General features: G+C 41.8%; 1 protein-coding gene across 1 annotated transcript in view; it reads right to left on the bottom strand.

The window, feature by feature from the left end:
* Nucleotides 1-14404, bottom strand: part of LOC137645953 (small ubiquitin-related modifier 3-like) — a 54285-nt gene that overhangs the window by 12913 nt on the left and 26968 nt on the right. Inside the window, exon 2 of the mRNA XM_068379026.1 lies at nt 4133-4258. Within this exon, the coding sequence (XP_068235127.1) occupies nt 4133-4258 (126 nt within the window). The remainder of the gene's footprint in view (nt 1-4132; nt 4259-14404) is intronic.

The raw sequence follows: 14404 nt of genomic DNA, 5'->3' as shown, positions 1-14404 counted from the left end.
CGTGGTGACACGTCGCGACCAGAGAACTTACTGACGCTCACGACCCAGGCGGACCTCGACCTAGCGCAAAGGCTACCCTCGGGGCATGTTCTCTTACGCCCGAGATAGCCCTCCATAGAAAACGGGTTTTAGGGTATACTACACAAAACTCTGGTCGGTAGAGAGGAGATTACAGGTAACTCCTAAAAAAGTAGTTCGAGGTAAGTATTCGTGTTGGAACAAACACATATTAAACAATCTCACCAACCATTCAAGTACAGTCACATCCCCTTCCTTCAACATCTCAGCTCTCACACCATCCATACCAGATGCTTTTCCTACTCCCGTTTCATCTAGTGCTCCCCTCACTTCCTCTCTTGTAATCTCTCTCTCATTCTCATCTCCCATCACCGGCACCTCAACACCTGCAACAGCAATTCTATCTGCCTCCCTATTATCCTCAACATTCAGTAAACTTTCAAAATATTCTGCCCACTTTTCTTTGCCTCTTCTCCTTTTAACAACCTTCCATTGTCATCTTTCACTGTCTCTTCAATTCTTGAACCAGCCTTCCTTAATAATAATAATAATAATAATAATAATAATAATAATAATAATAATAATAATAATAACAACAATAATAATAATAATAATAATGAGTGATGGAGGGCCAAGTATGAGTAGAGCTCAGGATTGTATGGTTAGAAAAAAATCTTCTTTGTCTACATCTTTTCCCACTTCTATGTGGGGTCGATGTTTTTGGTCAGCTTTCTCCATCTACCTCTGTCCCACACCTCATCACAGGTTAATCCCTTAGATCGAAGGTCATCCTTGATACAGTCCACCCACCTTCACTTTGGTCTCCCTCTCCTTCTCGTTCCCTGTACCTCCATTTCCATCACTCTCCTCCCAATATACTGTTCATCTATTCTCATGACATGACCATACCACCTCAGTCTACTTTCTTGGATCTTATCTGATAGTTTCTAACTCCTGTGGTACTCCTAATTACCTCATTACGTATATTATCTCTTCTTGTCACCCGACACATCCATCTCAACATTCTCATCTCTGCCACATCCATCTTCTTTTCCTCTGTCTCCTTTATTGTCCACGTCTCTGCTCCACACATCATTGCCGGTCTCACAACTGTCCTGTGTACTTTTCCTTTCAACTTAGCCCCTATTTTCCTGTCGCATAGTACTCCACACACTTTTTTCCAAGTTTTCCATCCTGCTTGTATTCTGTAGTTTATTTCTACCCTCAGATCACTATCTTCTGCAACTGTTGATCCCAAATACCTGAAATTTTTAACTCTTTTCAATCTCTCTCCTTGTAAACTAACTTCCTCATTCTTGCCATTTTTCAATCTCAAATACTGTCTTTTTCCTGCTGATCTTCAATCCACTATTTTCCATTTCTCTTCTCCACTCCTCCAGCTTCTCTTCTACTACCTCTCGCCTAGTGCTACACAGTATAACATCACCAGCAATAAGCATACACCAAGGAGACTGACTGACCTCTAATACCTTGTGTTAATACATCCATGACCAGATCAAATTGGCAAGGGCTCAATGCAGACCCCTGATGTAGTCCCACATTTACTGGGGAACTTTCTGTTAGGCCTATACTGCTCTTAACATTTGCTTCTGCCCTTTCATACATATCTTGGGTGATTCTTACGTATTTCTCAGGGACTCCCTTTTCTCTCATACATCTCCACCGCTCCTGACGTGGTACTCGATCGTATGCCTTCTCCATGTCAATAAAGACCATATGTAATCTTTTCTGTTTCTCCCGATGTTTTTCTATCACCTGCCTCAAAGCAAATATTGCTTCTACAGTCCCTCTTCCTGCCATGAATCCAAATTGTTCCTCACCAATTTGTTTCATCTCCGAGTCTCTTCTCAATGATCTTCTCCCATATTTTCATAGTATGGCTTATCAGCTTTATGCCTCTGTAGTTGACACATTCCTGTATATATTACTGTACTTGCAATTTGTAATTTATTCATACACAAATACAAACCATTTGCTCTTTACTATGAGAAATCCACCATTAGGTAGGTAAAGTACAAACCACAGCTGGCCTGGAAATTGACCTGGGGTGCAACTCTGAGCTCATGTGAACGTAAGAGGGGCACACTTCTTACCCCCACAAACTTTCAGAATGTCATACACAAGAGTTGACGGCCTGGGCAATAGTGGAGAAAGTGTACGGAAACTTTAGGCACTGTGACTTGATCAGGTAAGATTATCGGAGTGTGTAGCACTTCCCTCACTTAACCTAGACATTGCCCATCACTCCCTCGCAGGGATGATGGGAACATAGAAAAATATATAGCACATATTTGAGGCCTGTACACAAGGGAAATGAGCATCGCCAGCAGTCGGAGGTAGGCCGCATTGCAGATTCGTCCAGATGCTGCCCCCCAAGAGAGAAGATGAATGAAGAAAAGGCCAGCCAATCTAACCATTCATCACCGACTAACACTGGGTAATGTCTGCCCTCAACCAACTGTTACTTGTCCTGTAAGGGAGCAGAGGTAACTTACAGCACTTGTTGTGCTGCCACCAAATGTATTCAGGTTCCTGTGGGTTACATCTTACAGGTAATGTGCAGTAAACATGGCCTTGAAGTTTCAGATTGTGAGTCTCCATTTGCACCTGCCATGTTAACAAAGTGCTATTTGATGTGTGGGCGAGCTCCAGAAGTTCGTTAAAAATAGCGCCTAAGAAGCTCTCACAGGACATAGTAACAGTTGATCAGGATCTTCGGTTACATAACAAAGACTCGTAATCCAGAAGGTCCCAAACCTAGGGTCCACTACAGCCAGATTCTGAGTCTTAGCAATAAACTCAGGGATGAAGTTAAGTGTACCTGCCACCATGCCCTTGAATGGGCATGACGTATAAAAGACCATGCAACTCACCAACTCGTTTGGCCGTGGAGGAAAACTCCGTCTTAAGGGTCAAGTCACAATCCGTGCACTGAGGCAGTGGTTCATGCATTATAACACACAATATATTCAAGGGAGACCGCCTAACTTCCGACTGAGGACAAGCAAGCTCAAAACTCTGTATAACGAGAGTAAATTCCATCTGGGGGGAATAGGAAGGATTGCCCAATTGTTGATCTTCCTTATGCAGCCTAACCCTTCAATGAAAGAATGGTCCGAAACATTGTCTTGCGACTCATCCAGGCTTGAACTCCCACCCTTAGGAGCTAAAGCTGTGTCAGGTTCGTCAACGGGATCCCTTGCCGAGGCCGGAGACCTAGAGGGGAGGTTTGGCAATGTTGGTAACACCGAGGTAGAAACCGAACTAAGAATGCCCCTCTGGCGAAAAGGAGAAATTTCATGGCCCAGTTCTTCGGAAGGGTCTTCAAGTCATTCAGCTCCCAGGGCTTGACCAAGAAGGAGGCATGGAGATGGACATTCCTTAGGGAGATTACAAACCTATGTTGGATCTTGAGTAATAGCGATAGATATGGGTACGAGTGTCGTCTGCATCCAGGGCAAAGGGAATGAGGATCATTCTCCTGCAATAGTGACTGATACACTGATGATTCAATGCTGTAATTTTTTTTTTTTCTGTTGATTTCTGATGTACTGCATGTAACTGCTAATGGGCATAATAAATTTACACACACACACACACACACACACATACACACACACACACTCACTCACTCACTCACTCACTCACTCACTCACTCTCTCTCATTAGTAATGAGGGGTAGTTTTATGTCATTCGACACCTATTTATCGTGAAATTATTACAGAATAACATAGACAATTCAATGAATATAAAATTTCCATTTACACAAAAATCAGAGCTTCACCATTATTCAGAGAAAATTATATAATATATAAAACAAATTGCTGAAAAATTATTCTATAATCACTTCATAATGAATGAAAAAAATATTTTGGTTGTTTAGAAAATAAAGCAAACTTTTGGAATATTTATTCTGCAATCAGCAGTAAAACAAATAAACCTGGAAATGTAGATTATTCTAAAGTAAAAGACCAAATACATTCGATGGAGACATTATCGTATATAGCTCGAGTAACGGCCTCGTAGTGAAGAGGTTCAGGGATAACTTACGCATATTAATAAACATCTAAAAAATACAAGTAATATTACTTACTGATCTTTCACAATATGCATTGATCAACTTTTTCAATGACGTATGTTTTTTAATTTTAAAGTGAACCATCTGGCCATCTTGACCCAGCACTTTCAGATTGATGTGTTCTGTCGGCTTCTCCTCCTTCTGAAACATTAAAATCTAAGATAAAGTATAAATAAAATAATCTCAGGCACTACTTGAACAGAAGTAACAATCTTTAAAAGTAAATTGATTTACTACCATAAGAAAACAAACCTTCGTATTACTATAGGAGCACAAGGTATCCTTCGATGAAAAGTGATTTCAGTAGTTGAAGTATGTTAACAAGGCCTTTTAAACATGAGAAGAGGGCACTGGTAAAACACTATTGGCTGCCATTGAGGCTCAATATCTTAATTACTATGGTGTGGTCATGAAATTTTAATTTGATTGTGACTCTTTTTTTTTTTTTTTTTTATTCCACATCTGGGATATTAGAATGAGATTTAGGTGTTTATGTACAAATCTGCCATTGCTATTTTGGCAAGCTTGTGGTATTTAAATACAATAATCACTATCATAAAGTCCTTCAACTTATATCTGAATAAAAGCAAAATTGTTATCATACCAAGGAAATATTCTTTCCTAACTACTGTATTACATAACATGTGAATGGCAATTTATTGTAACCTGCAGTGTTTTTCTTATCTTATTCCGTGTTTCCAAAAGGGAAGATTACCCCTTTACTTTCCAAAAGTGTGGCTAAAGGTTATGACTAGCATACAACACCACTCTGTCTCCTTCATACAACAGAATACAAGGATCACTAGGCATACACCCACAATCTCCTAGAAGTCTGTAAGTCATCTTGACTTCTGGAAGTTACTGTAAACACTATTGTATGGTTTATCCCCTATTTGCCCTTATTAGTCTCTTTTTAAATCCATGGAGTTACAATAAATAATCGTGTATGGTTGTTTTAAGTCTTGGAAGTTAATGTAAATGTTCTTGTATGTTATTTTTTAACTTACTCTAACCATCCCATACTCTTTATTCTAATATGTATGTTTCCTAACTAGACCGCTTCAGATGTCTAGCATGAATTTGTTGTAGACTTGGAACTGCTTATTTGATAGCTCTAGAACCTACATTGGACATACATCCTGGTTCCCATATTCAAAACAATCTGTAGATACTCTTGTGTCAACATGATTGTTGGCTGCATGACAGGTAGCAATTCTCTAGATATTTGAATAAGAGTCCTATGATTGCAAAGGGTGGAGATTCTAGGAAATCTCGCCTAAGCACAGAAGCCCAGTTCGATAAAAAAAGGAGCTACTGAAATAGCGAAGAATTGCTGAATAAATCTACGATAAAAAGAATGTGGAAACATTCCAAAAATGTTGCATCATCAGTTGCGTGAAAATTTCCGAGGTCGCTCACTTCAAAAAGTCGATTCAACATCTGCTTACCAAGAAAAAGACCGTTAAGCCAAAAGATCACAGTCAGAATGTAGTTTCTTTGTCTTCAACTTTAGGCTGGAAAACACTAATTCTTCCAATGGAAGAGAAAAGAATGGTGGGAGTATTCATGAAAACTCCTATCGAATGGACTAAAACTTGCATGATTAAACAAGTGAAAATGATCCCGTTTTCTTTCGTTTGATCGTCATCAGCTGACTAAGTGCCTTTCTAAACAAATAAAATCAATGTATTGTCACAAATTAAAAGATTAGTAAATTCTAAATAGGCCATTAAACGAGATCATCAAGTTCATGGGAAACAGGGCAGATGGTTGTCGACCTATGACCTCGTCTCCACGATCCAGGTCTAGGAAAAATACAAATTACCTCTAAATTTGTCATTTGTTCCGTAACTGGAATACAAATCAACGCTATTTATAGGGGAGACTCACCCATCAGGAAGGTGGCCGCACGGAGACCGAGACATTCCCAATACTACCTCGCTAGGGTATAGGAACGAAACAGTATTGAGACAATACAAGGTTACACAAGGGAGCAATGCTTTACCTGCAGAGGTTGGAGGTCACCTTGTGCAGTCGACCTAGGATGCTGATTTCCCCAAGAGAGGGGAGGATGAAGAAAGGAAAAGAGCCAGACCTTTCTTTTCATTCACTCAGACTAAAACCCAGGTAACCAATACCCTCAACCTTCTGCTACTTGTCCGATAAGGAGCTTGAGGTATTAAATCAGCTGTTGTGCATCCACCACAGGACCGATAGAAAACGTATTTAGGTTCCTGTGTGTCACGTCTTGCACGTAGTGGGCGGTGAACATAGTTTGACGTTTCAACAAGCCCATTTGCAATACCTGCATCACAGAGTAGTTCTTTTATAAGACCAAAGACGTAGCTACGCCCGACATTGTGGGCTCCAGGACGACATGCTGGAGGAGGATCTGGAATCAGAGCAAGGTCAATGACCCTGCAAATCCATGCGGAGATTGTGTTTTTCGTAATCCTCCTTTTGTTTCTGCCTGTGCTGACGATCAGTGAGGGCACTCTGGGCCGAGCTGCTGCTATTCTCTTGAGGTAGTGCCTCAAACATCTTACTGGGCATAGTACTGTAAAACATGATTTGGGTCGTCAGTTACAGAGCAGAGACTCATTATACAGGAGTCAAATCTAGGATCAGAAACCTTGGATTCTGAGTCTTGGCAACAAACTCAGAGACAAAGCTAAAGCTTACCTCTCCCCATCCTCTTGAATGGGTGACGTCAAACGAAAGACCATGGAGTTAGCTAACTTGTTTCGCTGAGGCCAAGGCGACCAGGCACACCGTTTTCCATGTTAGAAGGCAATCTGTTGCCTGTCATAATGGTTCTTACGGGGATCCTTCTAAAACCAAAGAACTCGAACCACGTTCCATGGGGGAGACCTCACTTCTGACTGAGGACAGGAAAGTTCCTAGCTTCGTATGAGGAGGGAAGTTCTAGAGATGAGGAAATGCCCAATTCTTTCAGTTTAAAGGCGAGACTCATAGTTGAGCGATAGCCTTTAACCGCTGAATCCGAAAGATGCATTTCTTGCCTCAATACATGAAGAATTCCACTATTGCTGGAATAGTGGTATTGAGTGGATTGAGACCCCTTCCACGGCGGCACCAACAACAGAGGACATTCCACTTTGCCTGGTAGAATGAAGATGATGACTTTCACAGCTATCCAGACATCCCCTTCACGACTTGTTGCAAAAAACCTCTCTAAGTGAGGAGATGCTGGATAGTCTCCAGGCGTGAAGGCGTTAAGAAGCTACTGCCTTGTGGTTAATGAGTTGACGTGGTTGGATGGGTAGATTGTGTCGTGGAGGAAGTTATCTTAGTAGCTCTATAAGAGCAGCAGAAAGTCCGAGAGCCATTCTGCGTGATGCTATGATCCTCCTCTTCATCAGATTGTCGGCAAGCACATTCTTCTTGCTGGGAATGAAGCGAGCTGATAGTCAGACCGAGTGAACTTCCGCCCATCTCAGTATCTCTACTACAATGAACCCTCGTTTATCGCGGTAGATAGGTTCCAGACGCGGCCGCGATAGGTGAAAATCCGCGAAGTAGTGACAACATATTTACCTATTTATTCAACATGTATATTCAGACTTTTAAAACCTTCCCTTGTACGTAGTACTGTTAACAAACTACTCTTTAATGTACAGAACACTTAATGTATGTACTACAGTACCCTAAACTAAAACAGGCACAAATATTAAAGGCAATTTTATATCATGCGTTTCCTAAACACGCTAAAAAGCACGTTAAAAATGGCAACCAATGTTTTGTTTACATTTATCTCTGATCATAATGAAGAAACAAACTGGAGGTAGAGCTTTGCTTATTACCCAGACATATTTCCCATACTATTCCCTTAGAACATCACATCTTCCTACTTTAGATATATATATATATATATATATATATATATATATATATATATATATATATATATATATATATATATATATATATATATATATGTATACACATATACATACCTACATATATACATACATACATATATACATAAATACATGCATACATATATATATATATATATATATATATATATATATATATATATATATATATATATATATATATATATATATATATATATATGTTACTGTATATATATGGGTTATGGAAAAAATCTGCGAAGTGGTGAATCCGCGATGGTCGAACCGCGAAGTAGCGAGGGTTCACTGTACTAAGTGGGACAGGGGCTGCAAAAAAAGTACCACCACCGAGAGACCTGTAAGGAACTGGTGAGACTTTTCAGACTCTGACCAAAGGCCTGAGGACAAGTGGTGCAGCATGTGGGACCCCACCCACTTCTTCTGATGTGTCCAAAAACAGCATCAAACCGGGTGGAAGGACGAAAAGATTGATGCCCTTCAGCAGATTCTTGTCTGCCAGCCACCATCTGAAGTTTGTCCTTTCCTCTGGTCCTATAGGGATCAGAAAGTCCAGGGAATCGAAGGCCTGATTCCAAATGAACTCCAGGCGCCACTGGAGAGATCAAATCCTGAGGCTGCCATTGGGAACTAGACGGGCCAAGGAAGATAGGTGTCCGAGGAGACATAGGCCCTTCTGAGCTGGGAGATCTTCTACTCTGAGAACGGGTCTTGTGACCTTCCTCAGCCTCGCTATCCTCTCATCCGATGGGAAGGTTCATGTAGTTTAGTGTCTAACATCATGCCCAGATATGCCAGTCTTTGAGTGGGAAGCAGTAATGACTTCTCGAGGTTTACCATGATCACCCAATCTTGGCAAAGCCTCTGAAGTCTGTTTCGGTGCTGAAGAAGGGTTGCCACTGAGTCTGCATACGATTGGCTAATCATCCAGGTAATGAAGGAGATGAATACCGAGCTTGTGTGCCCAGGATGACACCAGGGCAAACACACTTGTGAAGACTTGAGGTGCTGTGGAAAGGCCGAAGCACAGCACCCTGAACTGGAAGTATGTGTCCTATACCCAGTGTACCCATGAAGTCCTGCGGCCTTATCACTTGACTGACCGTGTCTGCCATTTCCATGCTGAACGAAGTCTGTTTGACAAACTTGTTCAGAGCCGAGAGGTTGATGACTCGTCTCCAGCCTCCAGTCGCCTTTTTCACAAGGAAAAAATTGACAGTAGCCTGGGGACACATCAAGGACTTCCTGGAGAGGCCCCTTGTCCAACATGGTCTGGACTTCAGCCCAAAGGGCCTGCCCCTTTGCTGAACCCATCGCAAAGGATTAACAAGTACTGTACTGGATACTTGGTCAGTGGAGGGAGAGAAGAGTTGAATAGGACACGATACACTGAACGAATCAGGACACCGTCCAAGTATTAGCCCGAGCTGCATCCACCCGAACCAGTAGCTTTGTAGGTATACGTCCATTGGTGGACAGGCAGGGGGATCCCCTAAGGAAAGGACTTTTAAGGCACCACCTCTCTTTTCGCTGCCATCTTCTCTCTGGAGGTGCTGGAGGTCTGTAGGGCTGTGATGTCAAGGCTCTATGAAGGAGGGAGTCCTGGTTGGACTTCCTCCTCCAGAACTTATGGTACCTCCTCTGGTTGACACCCGAAGTTGGGAGAAGTTTGGCAAATGAGTCTGATTGGTATGTCAAAAAGTAGTCTGCAAGCTGAGAAGCGATCTTACGTCGAGCAGCCTAAACCCCTGGGACCAGGCCAGAGCTGAGCTGCACTGAATTTCGGAGGACTTGGGTGCCTAAGACACGGTCTGGAATCGTGTCTTTGCCTTCTTGCGGGGCTGTCCCTGGGTCTTTTAACCCATTAAGGGCCCTCATAATTGTTAACGGGAAGGCTGATTCTGCTCCTGACGCACTTCATGGGTCTCTAAGTTTTGGAAGAGGACTCTTGACACTGTCTTGGCATCCCCTGATTCCATTTTTGGGAAAAAACAAAGATTCCAAGACAGAAGGTCTAGGTGTAGCAACCTTCTTGGCAAGGAGATGCTGAGTAACTGAAGGTGAAACGGTGTTCTCTTCCCGGGGTCTTTCCGTCTGTGACACAGACCTAATGTGTTTCTCTAGAGTAAATTTGCTGTCGAGAACCACGCTTAAAGTTTTAAAAGAGTCATACAGAGTTGAAGAAACATTATCAATGCTGAGATCTGGATGTTGAGGAGCCACGGTCCTTAACCTACTTACAATCATACTTTGAGTTTTGTTAGGATTCAACTTCAAACTCCATAATTTGCACCATGCACTAATTTTAGCTACATCTCTATTAAAGGATTCAGCAACCAACCCCAGATCTACATTCAGGAGATGGAATTGATGCAAAGAGAGTAGCATCATCAGCATATGCAACAAGCTTGTTTTCTAGGCCAAACCACATGTCATGTGTATATAGTATGAAAAGTAATGGGCCAAGAACACTACCCTGAGGAACAAAAGACATCACATTCCTATACTCACTATGGTGCCCATCAACAACAACTCTTTGAGATCTATTACTTAAAAATTTAATAATGATGCTAAGAAACAACCCACTCATTCTCAACTGTTTGAGTTTGAAAACAAGGGCCTCATGATTAACACGGTCAAAGGCAGCACTAAAATCAAGGCCAATCATACGAACTTCCTGACCACAACCGAGGGATTTCTGTACAGCATTGGAGACTGTTAGAAGGGCATTAATATGCTCCAAGGCCTATACGAAAATCAAATTGCAAGCTAGGGAACAGATGATTACCTTCAGCAAACCTATTAAGACGTTTTGCCAAAAGATGTTCAAAAACTTTAGATAATATGGAAGTTATGGAAATTGGGCAGTAATCAGTTGGATTTGAGTTATCACAAACACAATTACATAGTGGAGTACCATTGCCAATTCTCCAACAAGTGCTAAAAGCTCCTCTTCTTGCTAACTTGCGCAAAATAACAGATAACTTTGGAACTAAGAAATTGGCAGTCTATAAAAAACAAAGGAAAAATACCATCAGGGTCTATACTCCATAAGCATCAAGGTCCATCAACAGAGCTTTAATCTCACAAGATTAAAAAGCTAAACTAGTTAGTTTAGCCTCAAGAAAACAGGAATGAGGAAGTTCGAGTTTCTCATTACTCTGCTTACTGTCGAACACATCATCCAAAAGGGTTGCCTTTTCCTTTGGACAGTGAGTGACTGAGCCATCTGGTTTAAGTAAAGGAGGAACTGTTGCATCTACACCAAAGAGTGTAGAATTAAGGTTAGTCCACCACTTATGCTCCTGGGTTGTACCAGAAAGGGTTTCTTTTATGGTTATATTGTATTCTTTTTCAGTTGAAGCATAAACTCTCTGAGCAAAAGCTCTAAGATGAGTATAGTTATTCAAGGTCAAATCTGATCTGTTACCATTCCAAAGACGATAGGCCTGATGTAACGGATCATAAGGTGCTCCTTCAAGGAATTGAAGAACTTTTACAACGTTCAATGGGGGTGGTCTCACTTCTTATTTGGGACAAGCCAGTTCAAAACTTTGTACGAACATAGACAGCTCTACTGAAGAGGAAATGTCTAACCCTTTCAGCCTAGACTTGGATCAAGGCTGAGTGATAGCCTTTTATCGCCAAGACTTAGCATACTTGTTCCTCCTGGAGATAAGGTAAAAAGTCGGGAATTAAAGGTATAGTAGCTCTGAGTGGAGAGGCACCCCTTCCGCAACATCAACTAAAGATTGCCCCTTTGCTAGGTATACTGAGGTTGAAGACCTCTTGAGGTACAGACATCTGTTTCACCACTGGTTCCAAGAACCCTTTCTCAGTGAGGCAATGCTAGATAACTTCCACGCGTGAAGATGTAGGGATCAGGAGAGCCTGATAGTAAATCTGTGAATAGGGTCGCCATAGCAGGTCATGGAGGAGAGGCAACTCCTTAGGAACTTCCACCAGCTGTAGTAGAAGGTCCGAGAACCATCCTCCTTGTTGCAAAGTAGAGTTATTAAGGTCAGGGATATGTTGGTTGACAATCGTACCCTTTTGAGGGGTTTTCTCACTAGGCAGAATGGGGGAATGCATATACTGTACACCCAAATGGGTCCAAAAAGTGTCTAAAGGCGGACTGCAAGGCTGCTTGTGTGTACGGTACTTGGAAACAGTACAATAGAACCTTTCAGTTCAGGGACATTGCGAACAGGTCTACAGTCGGCAAACCCCAAAAATTCATCACTTTGTTCACTATCCGAGTGTCCAAAGACCACTTGGAACCAACTATCCGAGTCTTCCTGCTCAAATTATCAGCCAATATGTTTGGTGTGAACCAGGCAGACAGGGAGATTGCCTTGTCTTTTGCCAATGCAGGATTCTGATGGTTCATTGTCAAAGTTGCCATGAAATGTTACCTTCTTGCTTGTTTACTTATGCCATTACGGTCGTGTTCTCGCTCATCAACACTACCAAGTGACCTGAAAAGACCTGCTACAAATGTTGTAGAGCAAGGTAAGTTGCTTTCAACTCAGGGAAGTTTACGTGGCATTGCTGATCTGACTAGAACAATAGAACCATAAATAGGTGGTTATGTGCTGTAGCATGCAAGTGCCCCAACCCACTTTTGATGCATCCATGAAGAGCATCAATTCAGGAAGGGGAGAAAAATTATCTACCCCTCTGGGAAGGTTTGAATCTGAGATCCACTGCCTTGAGACCAAAAGGTCTTTAGTTGTCACTGAAATGACTACATGCAAAGGTGACTTATGGGCACTTTAAGAAGGCCAGGTGACCCAGCAGGCACTGCTACAGATTATCATTACTATTATTTTTATTACAAGCTAAGCTATAACCCCAGCTGGAAAAGCAAGATATTAAAAACCCAGGACCTCCAACAGGGATAAATAGCCCTGTGAGAAAGGAAACAAGGAAATAAATAAACTACAAGAAAAGTAATGAACAATCAAAAGGAAATATTTTAAGAACAATAACCATGCTAAATTAGATCTTTCATATATAAACTATGAAAACTTCTAAAAATCAAGAGGAAGAGAAATAAGAAAGAATAGTGTGCCCGAGTGTACCCTCAGCATGAGAACTTGAACTTTAACCAAAGACAGTGGAAGACCATGGTACCCATGACTAGAGAACAATAATTTGATTTTGGAGTGTCCTCCTAGAATAGCTGCTTCCCATAGCTAAACAATCTCTTCTACACTTACCAAGAGGAAAGTAGCCACAGAACAATTACAGTGCAGTAGTTAACCCCTGGTAATCTCAGTGTTGCCAAATGTATGAGGACAGAGGAGAATATGGAAAGAATATGCTAGACTATTCGGTGTATGTGTAGGCGAAGGCCGAAGGGCAAATGAGCAGTAACCAGAGAGAGTAATCCAATGTAATACTGTCTGGCCAGATGAACCTGTGCTAAGTTTCACGACAGGAACTGGCGAGCCACTTCCATGGCTCTTACAATTCTTTCTTGCAATGGGAAAACTTTTCCTCATAAGATGTGCATTTACAGACCCAGATATCCTAGATTCTGTTTGGGATCCAAGCAGAACGTCTCTAAGTTTACCACAATCCCCAGATTGTTGGAGAAAGGTCTACACTGAGTCTGCCAGAACAAAACAATTGTCTAAATAGTGAAGGAGATGAATACCGTTGGCGTGCCCAAACTGAGACCAGAGTGAACGCTCAAGTGAACACTTGGGGTGCCGATGACAGACCGAAGCACAATATTTGCAACTGGTATACTGTATCTTTTTAAGCAGAATGAATCTTAGGTTGAGTACTTCCCTGATGACAGATGGATATGGATCTGGAAGTACACATCTTTCAAATCCATCGTGATTATAAAATCTCTCGGTCTGACAGCTTGTCTGACTGTTGCTGCAGTCTGCATCTTGAACAGAGTTTGAAGGACAAATTCGTTCAAGGCCAATACATGTAAGACTAGTCTCCAGCCTTCAGACGCCTTCTCTACATAAAAGAGTTGAATGAAAAATCATGGAGATTCATTGAAAACCTCCTGGAGAGCACCCTTCTCTATTATAGTCTGGGTTTCAGACCAAAGGCTAACGTTCTTTATCGATTCCTTTGCAAAGGATGGAGATCTCGGGGGAGGTAGCGAGTTGTTGAATGGGACAACTTTAACTTTGTAAAGAACAGACACCGTACAAGGAACTTTCCTCGTCCTTTCTGCTTTTTACTCTGAAAGGGTGGTCTGAAAGGTACAGACTTCTAAGTGGTATTCTGCCTTGAAGTGCCATAACAGTCTTGTGTGCTTGCCTCACCACAGGGGAAGCTCTAAGTACTACAGGTGCAAGGAGGTGAGTATGGATGTACACCCCGATGAAGAAACAAGGACGGGGTCGTGACTGAGGAGTTA

The sequence above is a fragment of the Palaemon carinicauda genome, chromosome 8 (genome assembly GCF_036898095.1).
Source record: "Palaemon carinicauda isolate YSFRI2023 chromosome 8, ASM3689809v2, whole genome shotgun sequence".
Taxonomy (NCBI): domain Eukaryota; kingdom Metazoa; phylum Arthropoda; class Malacostraca; order Decapoda; family Palaemonidae; genus Palaemon; species Palaemon carinicauda.
Note: the sequence above shows the minus strand (reverse complement) of the source record. Positions and strands in the feature narration are given on the sequence as shown.